The sequence below is a fragment of the Centropristis striata genome, chromosome 1, assembly GCF_030273125.1.
Source record: "Centropristis striata isolate RG_2023a ecotype Rhode Island chromosome 1, C.striata_1.0, whole genome shotgun sequence".
Lineage (NCBI taxonomy): Eukaryota > Metazoa > Chordata > Actinopteri > Perciformes > Serranidae > Centropristis > Centropristis striata.
The window spans coordinates 2,209,238-2,236,058 of record NC_081517.1 but is presented as its reverse complement, the minus strand read 5'-3'; the positions used below and the strand labels follow the sequence as shown (position 1 = coordinate 2,236,058).

The 26,821-nt window shown below is 35.7% G+C and overlaps 2 protein-coding genes across 2 annotated transcripts in view; one reads left to right on the top strand and one right to left on the bottom strand.

The window, feature by feature from the left end:
- jupa (junction plakoglobin a) overlaps nucleotides 1-1,965 on the top strand; it is a 53,383-nt gene extending 51,418 nt beyond the window's left edge. The window contains exon 16 of the mRNA XM_059350484.1: nucleotides 1,002-1,965. The gene's annotated coding sequence lies outside the window, so the exon portion shown is untranslated. The remainder of the gene's footprint in view (nucleotides 1-1,001) is intronic.
- A 5,122-nt stretch (nucleotides 1,966-7,087) lies between these two features.
- Nucleotides 7,088-26,525, bottom strand: LOC131985666 (Kv channel-interacting protein 2-like). Its single transcript, XM_059350852.1, has 9 exons — nucleotides 26,098-26,525; nucleotides 12,919-13,021; nucleotides 12,639-12,759; nucleotides 11,742-11,811; nucleotides 10,324-10,394; nucleotides 9,257-9,364; nucleotides 9,054-9,158; nucleotides 7,500-7,562; nucleotides 7,088-7,380 (listed from the first exon to the last, which is right to left on the bottom strand). The coding sequence occupies exons 1-9, from the start codon at nucleotides 26,168-26,170 to the stop codon at nucleotides 7,333-7,335; spliced, it is 762 nt and encodes a 253-aa protein (XP_059206835.1). The 5' UTR covers nucleotides 26,171-26,525; the 3' UTR covers nucleotides 7,088-7,332.
- Between the last annotated feature and the right edge of the window lie 296 nt (nucleotides 26,526-26,821).

The following is a 26,821-nucleotide window of genomic DNA, read 5'->3' as shown; positions in this document are numbered from 1 at the left end:
CTGCTTTGCTTCTCCAGTTCTCGCTTTCTGCAAGATTATTTATTTTCACGCTTTATTCCCCCTCATGTCATTCAGCCACACACATCCACTGATTTTATGGGCAATAAACAAGCTGCTGCGGGTCTCTGGGGGCTCCGCTGTCCCCCGATTCGGAGCGAGATCACCGGCGGTGACCGGCGGTCTCACCGGCTCGGCGCAACGAGCCGCAGAAACCGCCCGTGCGGCGCTAATAGTCCCGCTACCGGTGATCTCGCTACGAGCCGGGGGACAGCGGAGCTGCCGAGAGACCTTTCGCCTTTCAACTTTCGCTCTAAACTATTTAAAACACCATCTACAGCTAAAGAGAGTTTCGCGTCCGCAGCAGCCATGTTGGATCCGGAAAGCTTCCAAGTGCCGAGTAGTACGCGTCATCGTCTCACCGTCCCTCCCCGCTCTGTGATTGGATCCCTAAAACAGGGCTAAGATAATCGCTTGGTTTCCAGACGGCCTGGAGGTTCGAAATCAAATTCGAGCGCGCAAGGCAGTCTGGGTATACCCAGGCTATTATTATGCAGCATATCGCAAAATGCTTAAAATCATAATAAAATCACATCGTGACCCAAGTATCGGGATAAAAACGTATCATGGGTCTCAAGTGGTGAGTTTGTTTTTTTTGTTCCCAACTGAAAATGAATGGTCTGTAAAAGAAAACCCCAGAAGAATAATTGAATGATTATGGCTGTAATTGATGTATGTGATGGAAATTTGCCTTTCTAAATAAGAAGAGAATTATAAAAAAAAATTGTATCATGGGACCTCTGGGGATTCCCACCTCTACTGTTGAATATGTTATCTTTAAAAGAACCTATTGCTTTTATTTATTTATTTATTTTTAGAGCATTTAATATGAGCTCCATTCAATCAAGAAGCTAACTGAGCAACATTTTGTTTGTGAATGTATTATTTTCCCAATAAGACTGATGTTGTGGACTCATTTCTGTGTCTTCCTGCTGTCCTTGCAGACCCCTGAGGAGACAAGAAGGTGGACAAGGAAGCGGAGGAGCTGACCTAATGGGACAAAGAAGAAAATCTAGTCGTCAGTAGAGTTTTTGGCTCTGCTCTCAGCCTGATGTAATATATGCAATTATCACTGAGTACGGGACTCATAATCTTAACAGGGCTCAACTTTGTTTTATAGCATAATTTTGCTGATTATAACTATGACGATGCTTGTAGGTTTCTGTTAGAGAACCTTTTAAGAGTGTGTGTGTTTGTGTGTGCGCATGTGAGTGTGTTCGAGTGTGTGTGTGTATGTGTGTGTTTACGCTTTCGGGTGGGTATTCTATGCCAAAGAGATTTTATTTTGTGATGATAATCGTGTAGCTTCCTTCTTTTCTTTTCTTTCTTTCTTTCTTTCTTTCTTTTTTTGTAAGAGAAAAAGGAAAAAAAAAAAAGAGAATAATAGTTGAAAACACTGCCACGGTGCACCTGCTCACCGCTCGGTTTCTTTCTTAACGCCTTCGTAACAGACACTGCTGTCTACGCTGTAGTTTTGACACTATATACTGTCAACTTTTCTCCCGCTGTGACACAAGAGTCGGTGAAGAGTTAGTCGACACGGGCTCGTTCTTTCTCGCGGCACTAATTCAGTAGGAGGGAACGAACGAGGACATGTGATCAGCTGTAGGGGAACAAGATAATGTACAAGTTTGTTTTTAGGAAATGTTTTTCTTCTTTTATAAGTTATTCACGGGGATACTTCACTTTATCCGGCATTACCAGATTATTAACGAAGCTTGTTAGGAAGTGAATTAGAAGAGAAGAATGGTATGTGAGTGTAAACAGAAAACGACGGAGTCATTAGTCGGCGTGTGATGATGTCATCGGGGGCGGCCCTACAGCTGGAGCAAACTACTGACAGGGAAATTTGTCTTTCTACTTAATAAGAGTTTTTACTGAAATTTTGTTTAATAAAAATAAAGGATATATTAAACATATTGTGGTGTCTTTGTTTTTTTTTTAAACTGCAGTAGTTCCTGAGAACTTATACTTCTTATACTACTAAGACACAAAATGACCAAAAAAAGACACAAAATGACCAAAAAAAGACATAAAATGACCAAAAAAGACACAAAATGACCAAAAAAGACATAAAATGACCAAAAAAGACACAAAATGAGAAGACAGACTCACCAAAAAAGACACAAAATGACCAAAAAAGACATAAAATGACCAAAAAAGACACAAAATGACAAAAAAAGACACAAAATGACAAAAAAAGACACAGAGACACAAATGACCCCCCCACCCCCCCCCCCCCCCCCCCTCTATGTGATCAGCTGTAGGGGAACAAGGTAATTGTTTGTTTTTAGGAAATGTTTTTCTTCTTTTATAAGTTATTCACGGGGATACTTCACTTTATCCGGCATTACCAGATTATTAACAAAGCTTGTTAGGAAGTGAATTAGAAGAGAAGAATGCTATGTGAGTGTAGAGAACAGCAACAAACACGTGGAAACAGAAAACGACGGAGTCATGAGTCGGCGTGTGATGATGTCATCGGGGGCGGCCCTACAGCTGGAGCAAACTACTGACAGGGAAATTTGTCTTTCTACTTAATAAGAGTTTTTACTGAAATTTTGTTTAATAAAAATAAAGGATATATTAAACATATTGTGGTGTCTGTGTTTTTTTTTTAAACTGCAGTAGTTCCTGAGAACTTATACTTCTTATACTACTAAGACACAAAATGACCAAAAAAAGACACAAAATGACCAAAAAAGACACAAAATGAGAAGACAGACTCACCAAAAAAGACATAAAATGACCAAAAAAGACACAAAATGAGAAGACAGACTCACCAAAAAAGACACCAACTGACCAAAAAAGACATAAAATGACCAAAAAAGACACAAAATGAGAAGACAGACTGACCCAAAAAAAACCCACAGAAGACACAAAATGACCAAACAAAGAAACAAAATGACAAAAAAAGACACCAAATGACAAAAAAAGACACCAAATGACAAAAAAAAGACACAAAATGACCAAAAAAGACACAAAATGAGAAGACAGACTGACCAAAAAAAAACCCACAGAAGATGACAAAAAAAGACTCAAAATGACCAAACAAAGACACAAAATGACAAAAAAAGACACAAAATGAAAGAAAAGACACAAAATGACAAAAAAAAGACACAAAATGACCAAAAAAGACACAAATTGAGAAGACAGACTCACCAAAAAAGACACAAAATGACCAAAAAAGACACAAAATGAGAAGACAGACTGACCAAAAAAGACACAAAATGACAAAAAAAAGACACAAAATGACCAAAAAAGACACAAAATGAGAAGACAGACTGACCAAAAAAGACACAAAATGACAAAAAAAAAAGACACAAAATGACAAAAAAAAAAGACACAAAATGACAAAAAAAGACACAAAATGACAAAAAAAAGACACAAAATGAGAAGACAGACTCACCAAAAAAGACACAAAATGACAAAAAAAAAAGGAACTGAGACACAAATGACCCCCCCTCTCTCTATGTGATCAGCTGTAGGGGAACAAGGTGATTGTTTGTTTTTAGGAAATGTTTTTCTTCTTTTATAAGTTATTCACGGGGATACTTCACTTTATCCGGCATTACCAGATTATTAACAAAGCTTGTTAGGAAGTGAATTAGAAGAGAAGAATGGTATGTGAGTGTAGAGAACAGCAACAAACACGTGGAAACAGAAAACGACGGAGTCATGAGTCGGCGTGTGATGATGTCATCGGGGGCGGCCCTACAGCTGGAGCAAACTACTGACAGGGAAATTTGTCTTTCTACTTAATAAGAGTTTTTACAGAAATTTTGTTTAATAAAAATGGATAGGATATATTAAACATATTGTGGTGTCTGTGGTTTTTTTTTTTTAAACTGCAGTAGTTCCTGAGAACTTATACTTCTTATACTACTAAGACACAAAATGACAAAAAAAGACACAAAATGAGAAGACAGACTCACCAAAAAAGACACAAAATGACCAAACAAAGACACAAAATGACCAAACAAAGACACAAAATGACCAAAAAAGACACAAAATGAGAAGACAGACTCACCAAAAAAGACAAAAAATGACCAAAAAACACATAAAATGACCAAAAAAGACACAAAATGAGAAGACAGACTCACCAAAAAAGACACAAAATGACAAAAAAAGACACAAAATGACCAAAAAAGACATAAAATGACCAAAAAAGACACAAAATGAGAAGACAGACTGACCAAAAAAAACCCACAGAAGACACAAAATGACAAAAAAAGACACAAAATGAGAAGACAGACTCACCAAAAAAGACACAAAATGACAAAAAAAAAGACACAAAATGACCAGAAAAGACACAAAATGACAAAAAGAAGACCCAAAATGACCGAAAGAGACAAAAAAGACACAGATTTATTTTATTTTTGCTATTTGAGACAATAACTATAAGACCATCATTCAGTGTTGTTAATAGTTAGTCACTTTTAGTCTGTATAAGATGTGATAGGTACATTTTCACACCCAAAGAAAACTTTTAGTCATTATTTTTTCTCCCAAGAACTAGTTGTTTGTTGGATTTGTTAAGCATTTTATTTTAAAACTGCAGTAGTTCCTGAGAACTTATACTTCTTATACTACTAAGACACAAAATGAGAAGACAGACTCACCAAAAAAGACACAAAATGACCAAAAAAGACACAAAATGAGAAGACAGACTGACCAAAAGAAAACCCACAGAAGACACAAAATGACAAAAAAAGACACAAAATGACCAAAAAAGAGACAAAAAAGACACAGAGACAAAAATTATTTTAAAACTGCAGTAGTTCCTGAGAACTTATACTTCTTGTACAGGTGCATCTCAATAAATTAGAATATTATTTATTTAAGTTTATTTTTGTCAATAATTCAATTCAAAAAGTCGAAATGACACATTATATAGATCCATTACACACAGAATGAAACACTTCATGTCTTAATTTATTTAATTTCTTCTAATTATAATGATTATGGCTTACATTTAATGAAGACCTACAATTTAATATTACAAAAGACCAATTTTAAAAAGTAACTAACTGTAAATGTAAAATGATAGAACTGGATGTAACCCTCTTATATGTTATATTTGCAACCTTTGTTCACATTTGCAACATTAAAAATTCTTTATTGAGCATGATAGTGTTTTGAAAGTAAAAATAAGATGATTTATGTTGGACTAAAGGACTAAAAAAAGACACAAAATGACCAAAAAAAGACACAAAATGACTAAAAAAAGACACAAAATGACCAAAAAAAGACACAAAATGACCAAAAAAGACTCAAATGACCAAAAAAAGACACAAAATGACCAAAAAAGACACAAAATGAGAAGACAGACTCACCAAAAAAGACACAAAATGACACAAAATGACCAAAAAAAGACACAAAATGACCAAAAAACCTCCTCTCTTTTTGTCTCAAAGGATTCAAAAAGGGAAAAAAACATCTCTTTTGTCTCTATTTGACTCTGAGGAAGTAAACAAGGACTGTCACATGACATGAGTGGATGTAATATCGCTGGTCAGTAAAAACAAATAACCATGCACTGTTGCTTAGCAACCGTGTAGTTTTATTCAACCATATCATCATCATCTTTACCACGTCCATATAGAAAATATATCAACACTTTAATTTCAATGGCCAGTCAAAACAGACACATCATGCAGACACAACATACAGTTTTACAATAAATGTGAGGTGAGCTCCATCAGAACACACACTGATAACGTGTTACTTTAGATTATTGCTTTATTTTAAACACCATCCCTCCATTCATCAGAGCTGTGAGTATAGACAGTGAGTGATTTTGAGCATTGTTCAGTTTGCTCCATGTGTCTGCACATTCATTCATGCAATAGAGGAAATATGACCGTTTATAATCTTTATTTGTATGAGTGAAAAGGCCCAACAGCTTCCGACTCTATCTGCTGTGTTTATGAACCGTCTGTTCATCACTCCATCATAAAACAAGATCTTAAAACACCAGAACCCACCTTCCTATACACTTTTATTAAAAATACACTACTGGTCAAAAGTTTGAGAACACACCAACTTTTCCAGAATTTAATTGAAAATGATGCAGTTTAATGTCTCAGTGTACTCTGAAATTAATGCACATTTGCAACATTTAACATTCTTTATTGAGCATGATAGTGTTTTGAAAGTAAAAAAAGATACAAAATCACATTTTATGTTGGACTAAAGGACACAACATGACTAAAAAGAGACACAAAATGACAAAAAAGACACCAAAAGACACAAAATGACTAAAAAAAGACACAAAATGACCAAAAAAAGACACCAAAAGACACAAAATGACTAAAAAAAGACACAAAAATGACCAAAAAAAGACACAAAATGACAAAAAAGACACCAAAAGACACAAAATGACTAAAAAAAGACACAAAATGACCAAAAAAAGACACCAAAAGACACAAAATGACTAAAAAAAGACACAAAAATGACCAAAAAAAGACACCAAAAGACACAAAATGACCAAAAAAAGACACAAAATGACAAAAAAAGACACAAAATGACAAAAAAAGACACCAAAAGACACAAAATGACTAAAAAAAGACACAAAATGACAAAAAAAGACACCAAAAGACACAAAATGACTAAAAAAAGACACAAAATGACCAAAAAAAGACACCAAAAGACACAAAATGACCAAAAAAAGACACAAAATGACTAAAAAAAGACACAAAATGACCAAAAAAAGACACCAAAAGACACAAAATGACTAAAAAAAGACACAAAATGACCAAAAAAAGACACCAAAAGAAACAAAATGACTAAAAAAAGACACAAAATGACAAAAAAAAGACACAAAATGACTTACAAAGACATGAAAAGAATTTTAAAAAATGGACAAAATAGCCCAAGACTCCATAGAGTTAAGTTGTTAACCCATTTCTTGTTCCCTGAAAAAGGCCTACTTGTATAATTCTGAAATGTACATTATTTTCCAGTTTTGGTTAAGCTTACCTTTTTTTATTTACCTCTGGCAGTTCACCACTTACCTTTGGACCCTTTCAAGCTGTTCATTTGACTTGAACTGCTTGAATTTCAATAAAAAACTGGAAAAATTGGGGTGTTCTAAACCTTTTAACCGGTAGTGTATATTTCACAAGGAAAGGTGGTTTGGGGGTAGACATCCTCGGGACATTTTCTCCCTGCTCTGCTCTGCTCAGGGCGCAGAAACACCGTCCACTCTAACGGGGCTGAAGAACTGTAGACGAGCTCCAGACAGGAAGGAAATGAGTCTGTGGCCACCAAGTTTTAGATGATGTGGTCAAACATGTGCATGGACTGCATGATGGATTCATCCTGGGTGGAGAAACAAGTAGACAAAGTCAAACTGGTGAGAAAGTTGCAGATAAAAATGAAGGTTTTGTTGGTTATTAAATGTTCATTTCAAATGGTCGAACACATTTAATGCAGAAGACCTTCTGGCACGTCTCCAAGAACTCCTCGATGGTGACCACGCCGTCATTGTTCTTGTCCATTTTCTGGGAAATTCAACAAACAAGCACAGATTATTGAAGGAGTAACTTAAAGGTGCCCTGTGGATTAAGCCGGGAAAGCATTACTGCATTTCTACCATTAAAGCCGGGAAAGCAAATACGTCATTTTGTAGTATTTTTCCACCTATTTTCGGTCTCTTGGCCATAGAAATGCATCAGAATACATGTGGGAGTGTCGCAATGCAACATGGGACTTTTCCAGAACTTTGAAATCATCACCAAAAAAAAAGACACAAAATGACCAAAAAAAGACACAAAAAGACACAAAATAACTAAAAAAAAAAAAGACACAAAATGATTTTTAAAAAAGACAAAATGACCAAAAAAGACACAAAATGACTAAAACAAGACACAAAAAAGACACCAATTGACTAAAAAAAGACACAAAATGACAAAAAAAAAAAGACACAAAATGACAAAAAAAAGACACAAAAAAGACACCAATTGACTAAAAAAAGACACAAAATGACCAAAAAAGACACAAAATTACTGAAAAAATACACAAAAAAGACACAAAATAACTTTAAAAAAAAAGACACAAAATGATTTTTAAAAAAGACAAAATGACCAAAAAAGACACAAAATGACTAAAAAAAAAAGACACAAAATGACAAAAAAAAGACACAAAAAAGACACCAATTGACTAAAAAAAGACACAAAATGACCAAAAAAGACACAAAATGACTGAAAAAAGACACAAAAAAGACACAAAATGAGAATACATGTGGGAGTGTCACAATGCATCATGGGACTTCTCCAGAACTGAAATCATGGCAGAAGACGACTATAGCGGAGGGAGCTCAGATATAACAGCTATAAGCTCTCAGATACTTTATGAATTTCATTTCTATCTACAGAGGCTGAAAAATCGATTATTTAGTAGGAAGAGTTGACACTTCTGTTGAATTTCCAGAAAAACTTCAGGTTTTAGGGGCTGATTTTAAAATTGCCCAGACGTTTTACAGGCATTTTTTACAGGCGTTTTAGGCCTAAATGGGTTAATTTTAAAGCAAATTTTATGTGAAAAATAAAAAATGAAATCACTGTTTATTGTTATGAACAAAAACAGTCGGTAACGCTTTATATTAAGGTCCTTGTAATAACCATTAATTAACAAGTAATAAGGCCCTTGTAAGTCCTTACAAGATGCTTATTAACATTATTGTGTGTTTATAAGCTGATATAAGTGTTAATAATGGCATTACAAACACCCATGACCCACCCATTATGTCTTTGCCATGCCTTTATTAATCTTATTTTGTTTGCTTATTGATATTAAAATATACTTTATTGCTCATCTATTATAAGTTAACTATGCTTTTTGCAACTACCGGATCTAAAGCGAGAACAATGCCTTATTACTTGTTAATTAATGGTTATTAAGGACCTTATTATAAAGCGTTACCAAACAGTCTTGTGTTGAGTTTAATGCTGGTAGATGTGGAGTGTTTTGGTTTGATGATTTGTGTGTTTTACCTGGAAGAAGTTGTCAACATGTTCTTTGGGGGCGTTGTCTCTCATAGAGGGGTACGTATACTTCCCCATCATGTCGTAGATGGAGTTCATGATGTTCGTCATCTCCTGAACACACAGAAGGGACGGAAAGAAATAAGAACAAATCCAAAAAAGAGCAGCCGACATAAAACAAGACGGAGACAAAGAGAGAGTGGTTGGAGTACCTCTCTGGTGATGCAGCCGTCTTTGTTGAGATCGTAAAGATTAAAGGCCCAGTTGAGTTTATCAGTGATGGAGCCCCTCAGGATGATGGACAGACTCGCTACAAAGTCCTATAAACAAGAAAAAGAAACTGACTCATAGCTGAGATCAGGAGGAGGGAGTCAAAAGGTAAAGATGAAAGCAAGAGGAACAGGATGTAATAGAAGATATTCTGAACCTCTCTAGTGCTGAATCAATAGATCATGTTTCAGTTCTGTTCTGTTCTGTTCTGTTCTGAAATCTAAACCTTGTTAAAGATATGTGGTACTGCACAAAGTAAAAGCTTTCTGTGAAGAGGCATTATGCTTTCTGTCTTTAAAAAGTGGAAAGAAACACAGAAACTGAGGATATTAAGGAGGAAACAAACAAATATCTGCACTGCAAAAAAAGAAAAGTTGGGTGAACTCAAAATTTCAAGGCAACAAACTTCGATAAAATTTTAAGTTGGACAATTAAACTAAATATTTTAAGTTTTGTTTTTGAGTTTGCTCAACTCTGAATTCAGATTTTTGTCAACTCAACTGCAAGTTGTACTAACTTATAATTTTACATTGTAATAACTTTTAATCCTTACTTCTGCTAACTTCTGCAATGTGCTGAATTGGCACGATTGTAACGCCGCTATGAAATGTCAGCTAATGTTGCGACCACAATTTTGAGTTAGCATTGATACGCTAATGGCTACTCTTGTAGCTGTAACAAGCAGCGCCGCTAGCATCAGTTAGCCGCTAGCATCAGTTAGCCGCTAGCTTTCGCTAATGACCAAATTTCCCAGCAAAGAAATAAGAGTTATCAGAACTATTGTCCCTTGTTGTGAACCCCAACTTAAAGATATAAGTAACAACAACTCACCAACTTGTTTTTGAGCAGACAACTGGCTTCCTTTGTTGTGCTAACTTACATTATTGCCCTAAATGTCAATAATTTATATTTCCAAGTTTTACCAACTTAAATCACTGTTTTAGGCCAAAAAATACAAGTTGGTTCTTTTGCAGTGTGGACAGCAGAGACAAAGGGATGGAACAGTCACCTCGAAGCTGACCGTTCCGTTGTTTTGGGTGTCAAAAGCTTCAAACAGGAAATGAGCGTACATGGTTGAATCTGGAGGAAAGAGGGACAAAAAAAGTGATCATTTAAATCCTGGACACACGTAAAAGAGTCGATGTTGACTTGTGTTTCATGTTGATTATTCAAATCCAGAATTAAAACTCATTTGTTCCAATTAGCTTAGTCCGTTTGATTTCACTGCACTGCATTTCTTTTTTCTTTGTTTTATTCTTTTCTAAAACCACACCGCTTGTTTTGGTTTGTTTCTTTTGTCTTGTTTTCATTCCCTGTTTTGTCTTGTTTAAACTATTGTACAGTGTCGGTGAGTGTTAGAAAGGTGCTTAAAAATTCAATGTATCATATATTTATTATTATTCAATAACTCAATTATATTATTATTATTATTATTTATTTCATTTATTGCAGGACTCTCTTTTTGATTAGCCTGTCTTCCTTTTTTCTTTGCAGTGTAGCAAATTGTTGTCAGTGTTGTAATTGCAACTTTTCCTGCAGGATTTTCCAACGTTGGATCAGACTTTTACTGTGAAGGAACATTAGCAGCAGAACAGCCAATAGGAACGCAGAGTCCCTCTGAAATGATCTGTGATTGCCAAATTCCCTCATCCTGGGCTAGAAGTCTGAAAAAGAGCCAGATCGAGGTGCAGAAGTCTAGTTTTGCAATATACTGAAAAATTACTATGATTTTTTTTGCCCAATAACACCCCCCAAAAAAGCCTACCACAGCTTTAAAGTGTGGAGAGTTTCACACTTCTTTTTTTTATAACATTCAGCTTTGATTTGGGACGTATTTTTCACAGGTTGACAATGAGTAATATACTAAACACAGGCTTCGAAATTATTTCTGAACATTGACCCCTATTTGAGCCCATAGAAAGTCACTCGGAGCAAATAGTCTAGACGGATTTCAGAATAAAGGCCTTCTATAAGAAGTGAGGAGCATTTATGGGTACAAGTCAGGAACCGGCCTACCTTACATATCTCAAGGGTGCTGAGTCCAAAAAAAATGGTTCCCAAGCGAAATTTTGAGTTTTTCACCTTCTAATTTGTATCAAATGGCCACCAAATTGCCCATCTTGCTCAGTCATTGGACCATTTCCCCTTAGTTTTTTTGTGAGTAGGCAATCAAAGATGAGGAAATTAAGTTTCTGGATCTATAGTAGAGAGAGTCTGAACTGAAACAGCGATATAATCAGGTGTAATGTTTGACTGGAGTAAAACCTTCCACCAGTAAGACAAAATCTGTCCTTATAAGAAGCTCCTTCTGGTTGGACATTTATATGGTGGATAGATATTTGAATACAAAAAACAATACTAGTAAAATTTAGCCAAAATAAAGATTAAATAAAGATTAAAATATGAGTTCAGGAGGATATGACCAACCTCCATGAGGGAAGAAATGAGCGTAGATGGTTTTAAAAGTCTCTTCATTCACCACACCACTGGGACACTCCTGTGGGATGAAAAAACACACAATTATTAATTATCACACACGCACACACACACACACACACACACACACACATAATAATTTAATAAGTTAATGTGTTTTACTCTTTTTGGTCACTTAATGTATTTTTTTTGGTCATTTTGTGTGTGTTTTTTGTAATTTTGTGTCTTTTTTAAATTATTTTGTGGTCAATTTGTGTCTTTTTTGGTAATTTTGTTTCTTCTTTTTGGTCAATTTGTGTCTTTTTTGGCCATCTTGTGTCTTTTTTTGATCATTTTGTGGTCAATTTGTGTCTTTTTTGGTAATTTTGTTTCTTTTTTTGGTCATTTTGTGTCTTTTTTAGTCATTTGTGTCTTTTTTTGGTAATTTTGTTTCTTCTTTTGGGTCATTTTTTGATCATTTTGTGGTCAATTTGTGTCTTTTTTGGTCATTTTGTGGTCGATTTGTGTCTTTTTTTTTATAATTTTGTGTTCAATTTGTGTCTTTTTTGGTAATTTTGTTTCCTTTTTTTGGTCATTTTGTGTCATTTTTTAGTCATTTGTGTCTTTTTTTGGTAATTTTGTTTCTTTTGGGTCATTTTGTGTCTTTTTTGGTCATTTTGTGTCTTTTTTTTATCATTTTGTGTCTTTTTTGGTCATTTTGTGTCTTTTTTTTGGTCATTTTGTTTCTTTTTTGGGTGATCTGAACTGTGTGTGTGAGATTGTGTTCAGTGAGTGGGGGTCGCGGACAACATGCATGTTAAATTGGGCGTCGCGACTCAAAAAGGTTGAGAACTACTGCTTTATGCTATAAACACACAAATCAGACATTGAGAGGAATCTTTGACTGACATTTTTGAATCCCCGGTAGAGGACCTGCAGCTCTTTCTTGCTGAAGTTGGTCTGCTGTACGAGTCTATCGAGCCCCTCGGGTCGGTAACGAACCGCCGACAGCTCAGCCTCATCACTGCCACTACCTGCATGCAGGGACGGAGACAGGAATGACAAAGATTCTCCTTAAAATACACCTGAGTGGACATGAAACATGCACAGAGGAAAATAAGAATGACAAAGTGTTTGATTTTCTCCAGTGACTAAATTAATTTTTGTTGGTTCACTGTGTGTGTGTCACTTGCTTTGAGTAATTGAAGAACTGGAGCCAGAGCGACAGCAGGGGAGAAGTTTGAGGAAACGCTGCTTTATGGTCTTTTTATTGGGCTTGGATGGTGGATTACCTGGAAACAACCAATCACAGCAGAGATTAGAGGCAGATAGAGAAGCCAACATTGGGAACACCGTGTTAGACGGATGAAACACCGCCCAAACTACACTCAAATACTTTAAATCACTTCCATGCAACTAAGTATGAGCAAATGAGTTTGCTGACCTGGCTTTGAACCAGTGTGACCCGTCAGATCAAAGCTGTTTGGAGAGCGTCCAGTGGAGGCTGATGTCTGATGCAGAGGTCAGACAGAGTGTGATCTTAATGTCCAGCATCATTCTCTGCTTCCAGATCAACATGGTCTCACAGAAATCCGTGAAATAGCCACGGAATCGCTCAAATTTCCGTGAAACTGACACGGATTTCGCTACAATGCAAGTTAATGCCAGTCATATCCCGTGGCTATTCCAACATACAAAGTGATTATGTACATTCACTGAGTGAATATTTAGAAAATAAAACATATATTTCTCGCTAGAAATGTGATCAAAATCCATTTTTATGCAGAAACAAAGTCAAAATATTGATTTTTCACTAAAAATGAGAGAACTGTCCGCCATGTTTTTTGTTCTGACTGCCGGGACCTTGAAAGTCACGTGACTTGGAACAAACCAATAGGAACAAATATCCATGGAATAGCCACGGGATATGACTGTCATTAACTTGCATTGTAGCGAAATCCGTGTCAGGTATACACGATATAGTGGAGGCTCAGTGTCTTTATGTATATTTATATATATGCAAAATACCAACTTTTAAGGTGAAATTAAGCATTATTTGTGTGTGTTTTTTTAAGGCCGACATAAATATTCAATCAATATCACTTTTAAATATTCCAGTTGGTATTTTGCATACATAAAAAAGACACTGAGCCTCCACTATATCCTTGCTCTGACTCTAGACTATAGATCCAGAAACTTAATTTCCTCATCTTGATTGCCTACTTACAAAAAAACTAAGGGGAAATGGTCCAATCACTGAGCAAGATGGGCAATTTGGTGGCCATTTGATACAAATTAGAAGGTCAAAAACTCAAAATTTCGCTTGGGAACCATTTTTTTTGGACTCAGCACCCTTGAGATATGTAAGGTAGGCCGGTTCCTGACTTGTACCCATAAATGCTCCTCACTTCTTATAGGAGGCCTTTATTCTGAAATCCGTCTAGACTAATAGAGGCATTTAATCATTTAAATAACTTTGCAACAGGAACTGGAACAGAATCCAGTGAACTTTTGCTGTATAGATATAGAAATCTTTGCTTTGAATTGCTGAAGGCATCTTGTTTATAGACTTTCTCATCTTCATCTTCAAGTTATAAATTCAACAACTTTATATTGACCCCCAAACAACCCAAGCAGCAAAGCTGAGAGAAGCTCACACAAACAATCATTGATTTTTCCATCACCAGACCATCATGTGTAATTTCCTGCCACTAGAGGGCAGTGTTGAACTAAATCGAATACACTCAACATATCACTGTAAGGCCTCAAAGTCAGTGAGAGGAGAAACAAACTCTGAGCCCTGCAGGACATTACAGCAGACAGGTGGAGCACCCTGTTTGATGTTAAACAGGAACTGATGATACTGCTTCACTCCCACTGCTGCCCCAGAGGAAACATGTGGAGCTGACAGCGTAGCGAATGAATCATGAAGCCTCACTGTGATGGAAATCCAGATACAGGTCACTGAACAGCAGTGGTGGAATAAGTATTCAGATCCCTTACTTAACCCATAAGAACCAATGGTGACACGCATGTAACAAACACTTTAAATCTTCTAGAATCTCCCATATTCAGCTTTATGCTTCACCTTAACTCATTAAGTCCCTTAGCAAGACTGTGTGACTGGAAACAGAAATGTGAAAAAGTAGCTAATTTTAAAAAGCTTATTTTTTGTTACTAGGCTAAGTTTAAACCCATTTAACAACTCTAATCTGTTAATGTCCTGTATTGCATTTAACCTGTTTTGACCATATTTCCTGAACAAATTAATATAAAACAAGTAACAAAAATATCGCTGTGACGTATACGTCAGAAAAAGGCAAATTTGTGTTTCTGTAAGCAGAAAAGGTGTCTAGTTTATTTATTTTAAATTTTAAAAAATCATAAACATAAATTCCATAAACGCCCAATGTAACGTTTATGTCACATCACAGATCTTTGACATTTAGGGGTAGAATTTTTTTTTTTTTTAAAGACATCATAAAGGTGTTCTATGTGGTCCACTGGTCTGTGGTAGATCCCTCATAATGTTCCTTCAAGGATAAATAGCTCTGGGTTCTTATGGGTTAAGTAAAAGTACTTATAGCAAACTGTGAAATTACTCCACTACAAGTAAAAGTCCTGCATTCAAAACTTACTGAAGTAAAAGTACAAAAGTATCAGCATCAAAATGCACTTAAAGTATCAAAAGTAAAAGTACTTGTAATGCAAAATAGACCCACTTTTATATATTCCAAATATATTATTACATTATTATTATTGATGCTTTTATGTAAACAGCCTTTTAATTTTCTTAAGCCAGGGCTCATTTAAACTACTTAATATACTGTTATGAATCTAATCACTCTAAATTAATCACATTTTTTGCGTTAAATCTCGACCTGAAAAGTAACTAAAGCTGTCAGCTAAATGTAGTGGAGTAGAAGTATAAAGTTACATAAAATGGAAATACTCAAGTAAAGTACAAGTACCTCAAAATTGTACTTAAGTACAGTACTTGAGTAAATGTACTTAGTTACATCCCACCACTGCTGAACACTGCTGAACAGTGGTGGAAGAATGGAGAAAAACTGGAAAACTTTCATTCAGGTTACAAGTGAATAGACTGCCGGCACTAAAACAGCTCACAGGTAAAAGGTACACAGAGCGTCTCTAGAACCAGGAATGTTCTCATAAATATGTAAACACACCGACAGCAGTGCTCAAAGCAGTCACAGCTTACAACTGCATTGTCACAAATAACTTCCAGTAGAAGTAAAGCGATAACTGAAGACACAATGTTCAATGTGACCAATTATCTATCCCAAGACTGTTGAAATCAGACTCATTTTCTCCATTTTCCAAACACATCGGAATTTCCTTAAGTAAGCAAGGATTTAAGGCTCCATGTTGTAAAAAGTGAGATATCCATGTCTTGTTTGATTGCAAAGCAGGTTCAGGTGCTATATCAACCTGGTCTCACAGGAATCCGTGAAATAGCCACGGATTTGCTTAACTCAAAATCCGTGGAATAGCCACGGAATCACTCAAATTTCCATGAAACTGACACGGATTTCGCTACAATGCAAGTTAATGACAGTCATATCCCGTGGCTATTCCAACATACAAAGTGATTATGTACATTCACTGAGTGAATATTTAGAAAATAAAACATATATTTCTCGCTAGAAATGTGATCAAAATCCATTTTTATGCAGAAACTAAGTCAAAATATTGATTTTTTTCACTAAAAATGAGAGAACTGTCCGCCATGTTTTTTGTTCTGACCGCCGGGACCTTGAAAGTCACGTGACTTGGAACAAACCAATAGGAAAAAATATTAACTTGCATTGTAGCGAAATCCGTTTCAGTTTCACGGAAATTTGAGTGATTCCGTGGCTATTCCCCAGATTTTGAGTTAAGCAAATCCGTGGCTATTTCACGGATTCCTGTGAGACCAGGTTCTGCTATATACAGGTGCATCTCAATAAATTTAAATCATAGAAAAGTTTATTTATGTCAGTAATTCAATTAAAAAAATGGAAATAACACATTATATAGATCCATTACACACATAACTAAACATTTCATGTCTTAATTTATTTATTTTCTTCAAATTATAATGATCATGTCTTACATTTAATGAAGACCTAAAATTCAGTTTCTCAAAAAAAAAAATATTCCAAAAGACCAATTTTAAAAAGTATGTTTTAATATGGAAATGTTGGCCTCTGAAGAGTATGTCCATCTATATGACTCAATACTTGGTTGGGACTATTTGACTTGAACAACTGGAAATGGACTTTTCCATCATATTCACCTGTAAATACCATGAAAGTATCAAAACAATCCATGCAGACATTCAGAAACTGTGTCTTTAAAAGAGCCATCAGGACTTTTATGAGGTTGTGATGTCACAGCTATGCTATATATTGTCAGAAAGTGCTTGTACTGCATTGTTACAGTCATTCTCCGGCTGCAATGATGGTGCAGAGACACTGAGTTTGCAGATGTAGAAGACCCAGAAACACTGACCAATCAGAGCAGACAAGGCTTTAACAGGAGGGACTCTTAAAGAGACAGGAGCTAAAACGGAGCGTTTCAGACAGAGGGTGAATACAGGTATAAAGTAAATGTAAAGTGTAAAGTAATGTGTATTTTTTTACATTAAAGCATGAAAACATGTTCTAGTAGAAATCCAAATATAAGTATAAGCCCGACAATGAGCATAATATGTCCCCTTTAAACTACAGTCATTTAAACTACAGTCAAAAGCAACAGTACAGGCTGAAACATACAATGAAACTCACACAGTAACACCTGAGAAATGTCTGGAAGAAAAGCTGCACTGCAGTAACACAGGGACTCAGTGTTTTGCTCAAGGGCATATCACATGCATTCTCTAAAAACTTCATCCTCCATCCTGATATATCACAGGAAAGCATCGATTCTAATCTGCTGTTGGTGTTCGTACAGCTTCTGTAAATAAGCATATGTTATTAATATGATTTAATTCTGCTTTTATGTAAGAGATGTCAATCAGATTATCAGCAGCTGCCCATCTATGGAAAAACAAACAAAGCTTTTCGGAGCCTTACACAAACACAGGCAGCTCAGCTTTTTCAAACAGAAAAATTAAAAAGATTAACACAATCTTTTAACTGGGGAAGCATTTTGCATGCAGACAGTGACAACAATGATCAAATGCAACATGTTTGATTGAACTTTGTGTGGCAGTTTGTTGCAGTGAGTGATCTTTCAACTGTCCTGACTGATCGGTGGATAACTTATAACACTGACTCAACAGTTATTTGAGCTGTTGCTGAGATCATCCAGCAGCAGCCTTGCCTCAGTTCTGGAGACCCTGTGGGTGACTTTGATCGTGCAAATCAATTTCAACAAATGCAGCCCTCTGAGGCAGATCAATACACGCTTCCCTGCTGTTATCAACACATTTAAAGACTCTTTTATCCACTGGCAAACAACTCCACTTGAAAAATACTTAAACTGTGGACGGAGAGATGTGAGAGACACTGAAAGAACTGCAGAAATCCATGAATAAGAGGGCCGCGAGGCTTTTGGTACATCGATACAACAAGTTATACTTTGTATACCTTGTAAAGTCCTGTGGGTTAGTGATTCCGAACCCTGGGAAGCCTACGTATCCTGGGTTACCTCTATTTAGTTATTTGGCAGTGGTGGATAAAGTATTCAGATACCTTCATTTAGTAAAAGTATTACACTGCAAAAAAGCCAACTTGTATTTTTTGGCCTAAAACAGTGATTTAAGTTGGTAAAACTTGGAAATATAAATTATTGACATTAAGGGCAATAATGTAAGTTAGCACAACAAAGGAAGCCAGTTGTCTGCTCAAAAACAAGTTGGTGAGTTGTTGTTACTTATATCTTTAAGTTGGTTCACAACAAGGGACAATAGTTCTGATAACTCTTATTTCTTTGTTGGGAAATTCGGTCATTAGCGAAAGCTAGCGGCTAACTGATGCTAGCGGCTAACTGATGCTAGCGGCTAACTGATGCTAGCGACGCTGCTTGTTACAGCTACAAGAGTAGCCATTAGCGTATCAATGCTAACTCAAAATTGTGGTCACAACATTAGCTGACATTTCATAGCGGCGTTACAATCGTGCCAAACAAATGCCAACAAGAGTTGAGCAAACTCAAAAACAAAACTTAAAATATTTTGTTTAATTGTCCAACTTAAAATTTTATCGAAGTTTGTTGCCTTGAAATTTTGAGTTCACCCAACTTTTCTTTTTTTGCAGTGTAATACCACACTGTGAAATTACTCCACTATACGTAAAAGTAGCCTATGTATTCAAAACATGCAGAAGTAAAAGTACAAAAGTATCATCATCAAAATGTGCTTTAAGTATCAAATGTAAAAGTACTCGTTATGCAGAATGGACCCACTCAGATTGTTTTATATATTCAGAATATATTATTAGATTATTTGTACTGATGCATTTATGCAAGCAGCATTTTAATTTTGTAAAGATAGGGTTCTTTAACTACTAATGTACTGTTATGAGGTTTAATTTAAAAAATGTCTCATGACTTCAAATGTATCATATTTTTTATGTTATCTAGACCTGAAAAGTAACTAAAGATGTCAGCTAAATGTAGTGGAATAAAAAGTACAATATTTGCCTCAAAATGTAGTGGAGTAGAAGTATAAAGTTACAAATGTGGAAATACTCAAGTAAAGTACAAGTACCTCAAAACTGTACTTATACAGTACTTGAGTAAATGTACTTAGTTAATTTCCACCACTGGTATTTGGAAATATTTTTGGAGCTGCTTTACAATTCTGAAAAAATAGATATTATTTGAGTAAAAGAATATGAGCTGTAACAACTGGAAACTAAGGCAGCATTAGCATTTTAACAGGTAGCTTTAAGTAGCCTAAAGAATAAATGGTATATAATTGGCTAAAAGTAACAACTAATAAAAGTTTGAATGACTAGCTAAAAGTAACGGACAGACGTGCCAATAGTTAGCTAAAAGTACTGACTTAACTGTTCAAATAATCAGCTTAAAGTAGGCTAATGGATAAATGTTTCAATAGTTAGCTTAATGTTATAGATGAACTCATGAAGCTGTTAGCTAAAAGTTACAGATAAATGGCTGAAAGTAACTGATAGCTTAAACAGTGACAATATTTAGCCAAAAACTGACTAAACTTTAAATAATTAGCTTCAAGTGGGATAATGAATAAGTTTAGATAGTTAGCTAAAAGTAACGCTACTGACTAAAAAGCTAAAAGTAAGTGTTAAAAATAGCTAAAAGTAAGTACTGACTATCAAATAAATTAGCTAATGGATAAACAGTAAAATAAAAAATAAAAAAAATGGTTGAAACATTTAATTGAAACTTTTATCTAATGAATGGTGTTATACATTTGGAACATAACTTTCTATTGGGACTTTTTGAGTGCATTGATAGCTGTGGGAATACTTCAGAGCTAAAAGGTTGGGTTTCTGTAGGAGACCATAGCATAAATCGTTGCATTTCAGTTCATTTTGAGGGTAGAGGAATCCATCAGAATATTTGCTGACATTCCCAAACCTTAATCTTCTGAAGTGGAACCGAATCAATGGGCTTTTAATCAGGCAAGTTTCTGGCAACAAGAAAAAAAGTGTTTGAACATATTGACTTGGGAGATGAAGTTAATCACAGTGGAGGGATTAAAGCGTCCCAAAGTGGCAGCTGCATATATGTATATTTTATGCATAATGAGCTTTTGTTCTTAGCTTTCTTAGATAAATCAAAACCTTGTAAGCCTTTGCTTTTATTAATTTATCACTTTCAGACACATTTTTCTTAAAAACCTGCCAAATCCACAGGGACACTACACCTCAGTGTCCTCTACGGAGACAAACTTTCTTCCCAAAAGTTTTTTTCCTATGAGCCAAAAAGCAAGCTTCTGTTAGCAGGGAGTAACGTAATGTTAAATGATTTATTAACCATGAAACAACTGATAAAATGTGCTTACAAAGACTCTTAGGGCAGTAGTTCTCAACCTTTTTGAGTCGCGACCCCCAATTTAACATCCATGTTGTCCATGACCCCCACTCACTGAACAGAATCTCACACGCACAGTTCAGATCACACATAAAAGAAACAAAATGACCAAAAAAAGGAAACAAAATGACCAAAAAAGACACAAATTGACCACAAAATGATAAAAAAAAGACACAAAATAACCAAAAAAGACACAAATTGACCACAAAATGATCAAAAAAGACACAAAATGACCAAAAAAAGACACAAATTGACCACAAAAAAGACACAAAATGACCCAAACAATAAACAAAATTACCAAAAAGACACAAAATGACTAAAAAAAGACACAAAATGACCAAAAAAAGAAACAAAATGACCACAAAAAGACACAAATTGACCACAAAATGATCAAAAAATTCACAAAATGACCAAAAAAGACACAAATTGACCACAAAATGACCAAAAAAGACACAAAATGACCAAAAAAAGACACAAAATGAGCCAAACAATAAACAAAATGACCACAAAAAGACACAAATTGACCACAAAATGATCAAAAAAAGAAACAAAATGACCAAAAAAGACAGAAATTGACCACAAAATGACCACAAAATGACCAAAAAAGACACAAATTGACCACAAAATGACCAAAAAAGACACAAAATGACCAAAAAAAGACACAAAATGAGCCAAACAATAAACAAAATTACCAAAAAGACACAAAAAGACACAAATTGACCACAAAATGATCAAAAAAAGACACAAAATGACCCAAAAAAAAGACATTAAGTGACCAAAAAGACTAAAACACATTAACACATGAACACTTTAACACAGTGGAGACAGAGCTGACTTCCAAAATGATTTGGTGACCCCCAGAAATCATCTCGCGACCCCAATTGGGGTCCCGACCCCAAGGTTGAGAATAGCTGATTTAGGGTCCTGGCAGCTTCTGTAGGGCAGCACCAAATGAATGTTCGTAGCAACAGCCCTATGATGTGTGCTTACCATAATCCTCAGAGAGGACATGGTTCAGATTATAGACGTCCATCTCATTCAAACATCGTTACACACACATATAAATGTACACACTTTCTCTTCCATTGACATCAAGACCTTTCCAGTGATTGTCACAGATTATATCAGTTAATCTGACCTCATGTTTCCTCACACAGAGGCACACATCACCACTGGTTACGTAGCTTTGATTATTAGTTACACAACATTGATCTTAATACACTCTTCATCAGTCCAGCCAATTCCATTTGGCACCTTCAACATGAAATCTACTTGGCTCTGAGGGGTTTTATGTTGAAATGAAATCAGAAAGATGCATTAGGTTAAAAAAAATCCCTTGAACACGCAACAAAAATAAATGTCATGCATAAAAATCTATGAAAGTGTTACCACCAGAGAAAAAAGCAAGCTTGTTCAGTCATGAATGCAAGTGTACAGGACATGATTCTGCAACATGTACAAGTGAAGGCTGTCACAAGAGTGAAGCCAATATTAGTTTGTAAATATCATTAACCAAATCAACAGATTAAATTCTGAAATCCCAAATTAGTATACACTGCAAAAAAGCCAACTTGTATTTTTTGGCCTAAAACAGTGATTTATGTTGGTAAAACTTGGAAATATAAATTATTGACATTTAGGGCAATAATGTAAGTTAGCACAACAAAGGAAGCCAGTTGTCTGCTCAAAAACAAGTTGGTGAGTTGTTGTTACTTATATCTTTAAGTTGGGGTTCAAAACAAGGGACAATAGTTCTGATAACTCTTATTTCTTTGTTGTGAAATTCGGTCATTAGCGAAAGCTAGCGGCTAACTGATGCTAGCAGCTAACTGATGCTAGCAGTGCTGCTTGTTACAGCTACAATAAAGTATATCAATAATCAATAAGCAAACAAAATAAGATTAATAAAGGCATGGCAAAGACATAATGGGTGGGTCATGGGTGTTTGTAATGCCATTATTAACACTTATATAAGCTTATAAACACACAATAATGTTAATAAGCATCTTGTAAGGACTTACAAGGGCCTTATTACTTGTTAATTAATGGTTATTACAAGGACCTTAATATAAAGTGTTACCCAATTTTCCTTTGCCAACCAAGCTAGCTAGCTAGCTAGCATTAGCATTATCCATTCAGCGCATGCTCTGGTTGCCAAAAACAATATGGTGACCCCAAAAAGCAAGATCTCAACTTAAAGGTTTTAAACCAGAGTCCACAAAACAATGAGGTACATTATCACAATCCATTACAAACAATATACAATATCAGTCTTTGTTGCAGAGCAGCTTCAACAAATAGCCCGGCACATAACCGCCTCTAGCAACGTTTTTGTTTTTTTTGCGCTCTATCCACTGGAGTTTGCTCGATATCTGTATATTAGAAGGAGAGGTTAGAGGTGCTGGGAAGTGTTTGGGGTTTTTTTTAACTGTTGGATGGAGCAATGGTAGCTGCACTCAAAAAATAACTTGTTCCCAGAACGAAATAAAATTATGGAAATAATTTCCACCTAAATAAAATGCTTTAATTTAGCGAGAAACAGTTTTGTTGAGTGAACAAAATGTAAATATGTCGGGTCAACATGATGTATTTGTGTTACTGGGGTCAGTCTAACTAGATTTGTAAGGGTAATTTTGTAATTTTCTTGGGCCATTTAAACGTGTATGACATTATTACGAGTTACTTTATTTAATAGGTTAGTTACAACTACTTTTTAAAATAGTGAAGTACATGAATTAATTGTGCTGAGCCAACAAAACAGTTTTAAGATTACCTTTATCATATGAAAATGAACATAATAGTGATTATTCAGGAAATAAATATTATATTCAGCAATTGAATTAGGTTGTTTTAACAGAAAGTATTCTAGTAAATTTTAAAGTGTTGCATTTTATGCTAAAACTACATGTTTTAAAACTGTTCAACCACAAAACATCATTTTATTTAGTAGAAGCTACATGTTAGACTAAGGAGAAGGTAACAGACACCCAGTTTGCTTTTTTTGAGTGTGTTTATTAAAAAATAAACTGGGACATATCCTGTGCTTTTGCTTTAAATAAAAAGAAAAAGCCGCCTTTCCACATGACATGGTGATTTCGCAGCAGTCAGTCAGGGCGGCTGTAACATGTGAAGTGTAGTGTAGAAAGTGATGACTTGAAAAAGATCCAGTATGTATAATGTATGAACACAATGTGAGGAGTAAACAACGTGAGGTTTTAGCAGCTTCACAGCACAGCAGCTGCACATAAACAACACTTTCTTCTCAGTCTCAGATATAGCTGATAAATCATTTAAATGCATTTTTTCCTTTTTCCTCAAGCAGTCGTTGTTCCTTCCTTCATCAATACGTTCACCGTGACCACTGGGTTCTTATTTGACAGATACAATAAAAGCTGCAGCTACACAGTTTTGTGCCTCAGGCTGTTGAGCACCGCGGCGCCACCAAGCTTCACTCTTTAACAAAAAGGTTTGTTTGTGTGTCCTGAACGCCCCCTAAAGCCTCTGTGTTCATGCACCTGTTCACTGTTTGGTTAACCTGCTGCTCAATGGATATCACACGGACTATTATGCAACTATCAGCTATGAAATAAGCCTTCATCTTTATACCATCTGTTTTTAAATAAAGCATTTCAATGCAAACTCGATGTGAACAGCTCCGTGCTGCTTTTAAGCTATTTTTATGCATTTATTTTTAAAGGAAAAGGCTATTTTGGGAAGTTGTCACAAGAAAGACAGCAACGAGTGTGTGTGCGTGTGTGTGTGTGCATGTGTGTGTGTGCATTTGTGTGTGTGTGTGTGTGTGTGTGTGTGTGAGAGAGAGAGACTCTGAGATGCTTACTGATCAAAGACTTGTCTTTGCAAGCACTCATGAGGAAAATAAAAGTAGAAAATAAAAGAGTGAAAAGTCTGAGAAACAAGAGGAGCCCCACTGATCTAATTAAACCACAAACACACATGCTCACAGGTATATTATTAGACGACAAGACACGAGACTTCTCTTTTCTTTTCTTTTCTTTTTTTCCCGATACTGTTCTCCCTCCTCTCTACTTCAAGCCTTAATGGTGTGTTTATCTATCTTCGTCCAGAGGACACTACTGATGTTTGTGTTCGTGTTTGCCCATAATAAGAAGTTGTTGTCACATCTTTGTAAAGGCTTTTAATTTTGTATTCTTTTTTATTTGAGTGAGAGCATTTACCACCTAAATAGCAATTCTCACCGCAGTTGATTTGATTGTTTGTTCTGCATTTTAACAAACACATTGATATAATATGATATATATATAATATTAAGGGTGTCATGATTCCCATAGTTTGAAAAAAGTTATGTCATACTTGAAACCTTCTTATTAAAGAAAATGTGATTGAAAGTTGCCAGTGAAATAAAAAACAATGATCTGTTTCAAATCAAGACTCAATATTCTATCAATAGTATGGCCTTGAGTGCTGAAAAAAACATTCAAATTAAATTGAATCGTGACCTTCAAAGCTAGAGTTTAATTAAATCACGTGTTTGGATAATTGTGACACCTCTAACTGATATGTTGTGATTCATATGACTAATAAATATTCTCATTATCGATCAATCTGTTGAATATTTTCACAACCTATCAATCATTTAGTCTATTAATGAAAAGTGTCTATTACAATTACTTTATAATTGCTTGTTTTGTCTGAACGACGGATATAAACACAAATATATTAAATTACATAAAAAAGGGAAGGAACCAAATAGTTAGAAACTGGCACCAGAAATGTTCTAAATGTTTGCCAATTAATCGATTAATCGACTATTAATGTCATCATTAAAGAGCCATACAGAGAAATAGTAACGTGTAATATGTTTTCACACTATTGTAACATCTATAATATCCCTTTACTTCACTTACAGACTGCAATGATTTAACTGTAGATGTGATTCAAACAATCAGATTGAGATATTGGCTTTATATCCAATGCAAACCTCTTTTACCAAACATATTTCACAAAGCTTCCTGTACTGAATCATACAACCACACTGTTTTTATTAGGAATCTTATATTAAATATTAGCATAGGAGACAAAAGCAATGAGGCAAGGCTCCTCTTCAATAATAATAATAATAATTCACTCAGTAATGGCAGTGATGCTGCTGTACATGCACTCTGAACCCTGGAGACAGACGATAAAACAGGGTAAGATTGGTTTAAATAGGTCTAAGTAAGTCTTAATTAGTCTTTATTTAAAATTAGCCCAAGTCCCTTACTGTATGTGGTAGTTTACTCTTTCGAAAAGCAAACTTTCACGAGTCAGTGGGAATCTCAGCCGGGTCAGCAAACAGCAGTAAATCAATTAAAAGGAAGACTGGTACCTGTTAGTGGGTCGTACGATCTGTCCAGCTCTCTGGAGTCAGATAAACTCTGGTCCTGACTCCTGGACTTCATGTTTGTTGTTCAGTTCGCACCAGAACCTGCAGGATCAGTTCGCGCGACGGAGCCGCAGCTCATCTACCACTTCATCCCTGTTTGCATGTCACTTTTCTGCAACAATCAGCCCGCCGGCAAGTGTGTGTGATGCAAAGTGGTCGCAGATAGAGGGACGATTAAAAAAAATTAAATAAAAAGGGTAAAAGTCCGTGGAAAAGCTCGTGTCTCTCTATCCAAACTCAGCCACAGCGCGCGCTCACATCCACAGTTTTGCGCGTCACGGTCACTTTGATGCTTCTGCGGGTTTAAAGGGTTGAAATGTGATGTTGATCACAAATCTGATGACTTTACTTTGCTGATTGTCCAAACAGCAAAAAAAAAATCTGAAAAAATCCGTCTGACAGCTGGAGCATCTGCATCAGTCTGAGCTCAAACCATCACAGCTGAGAGGAGAGAGGGAGGTCCACACACACACACACACACACACACACACACACACACACACACACACACACAGACAGACAGACAGACAGAGGGATGTGGGAGTGTATATCAGCTGATCTATCCTCCTCTGATGGATGGGCTCACCTTGGCTCGGGACTTGAGCAGCTTTGGCTTCGGTCGGAGGAAGTAATACCTGCGGATCAATACTCTGTCAGCTCCGCGTCC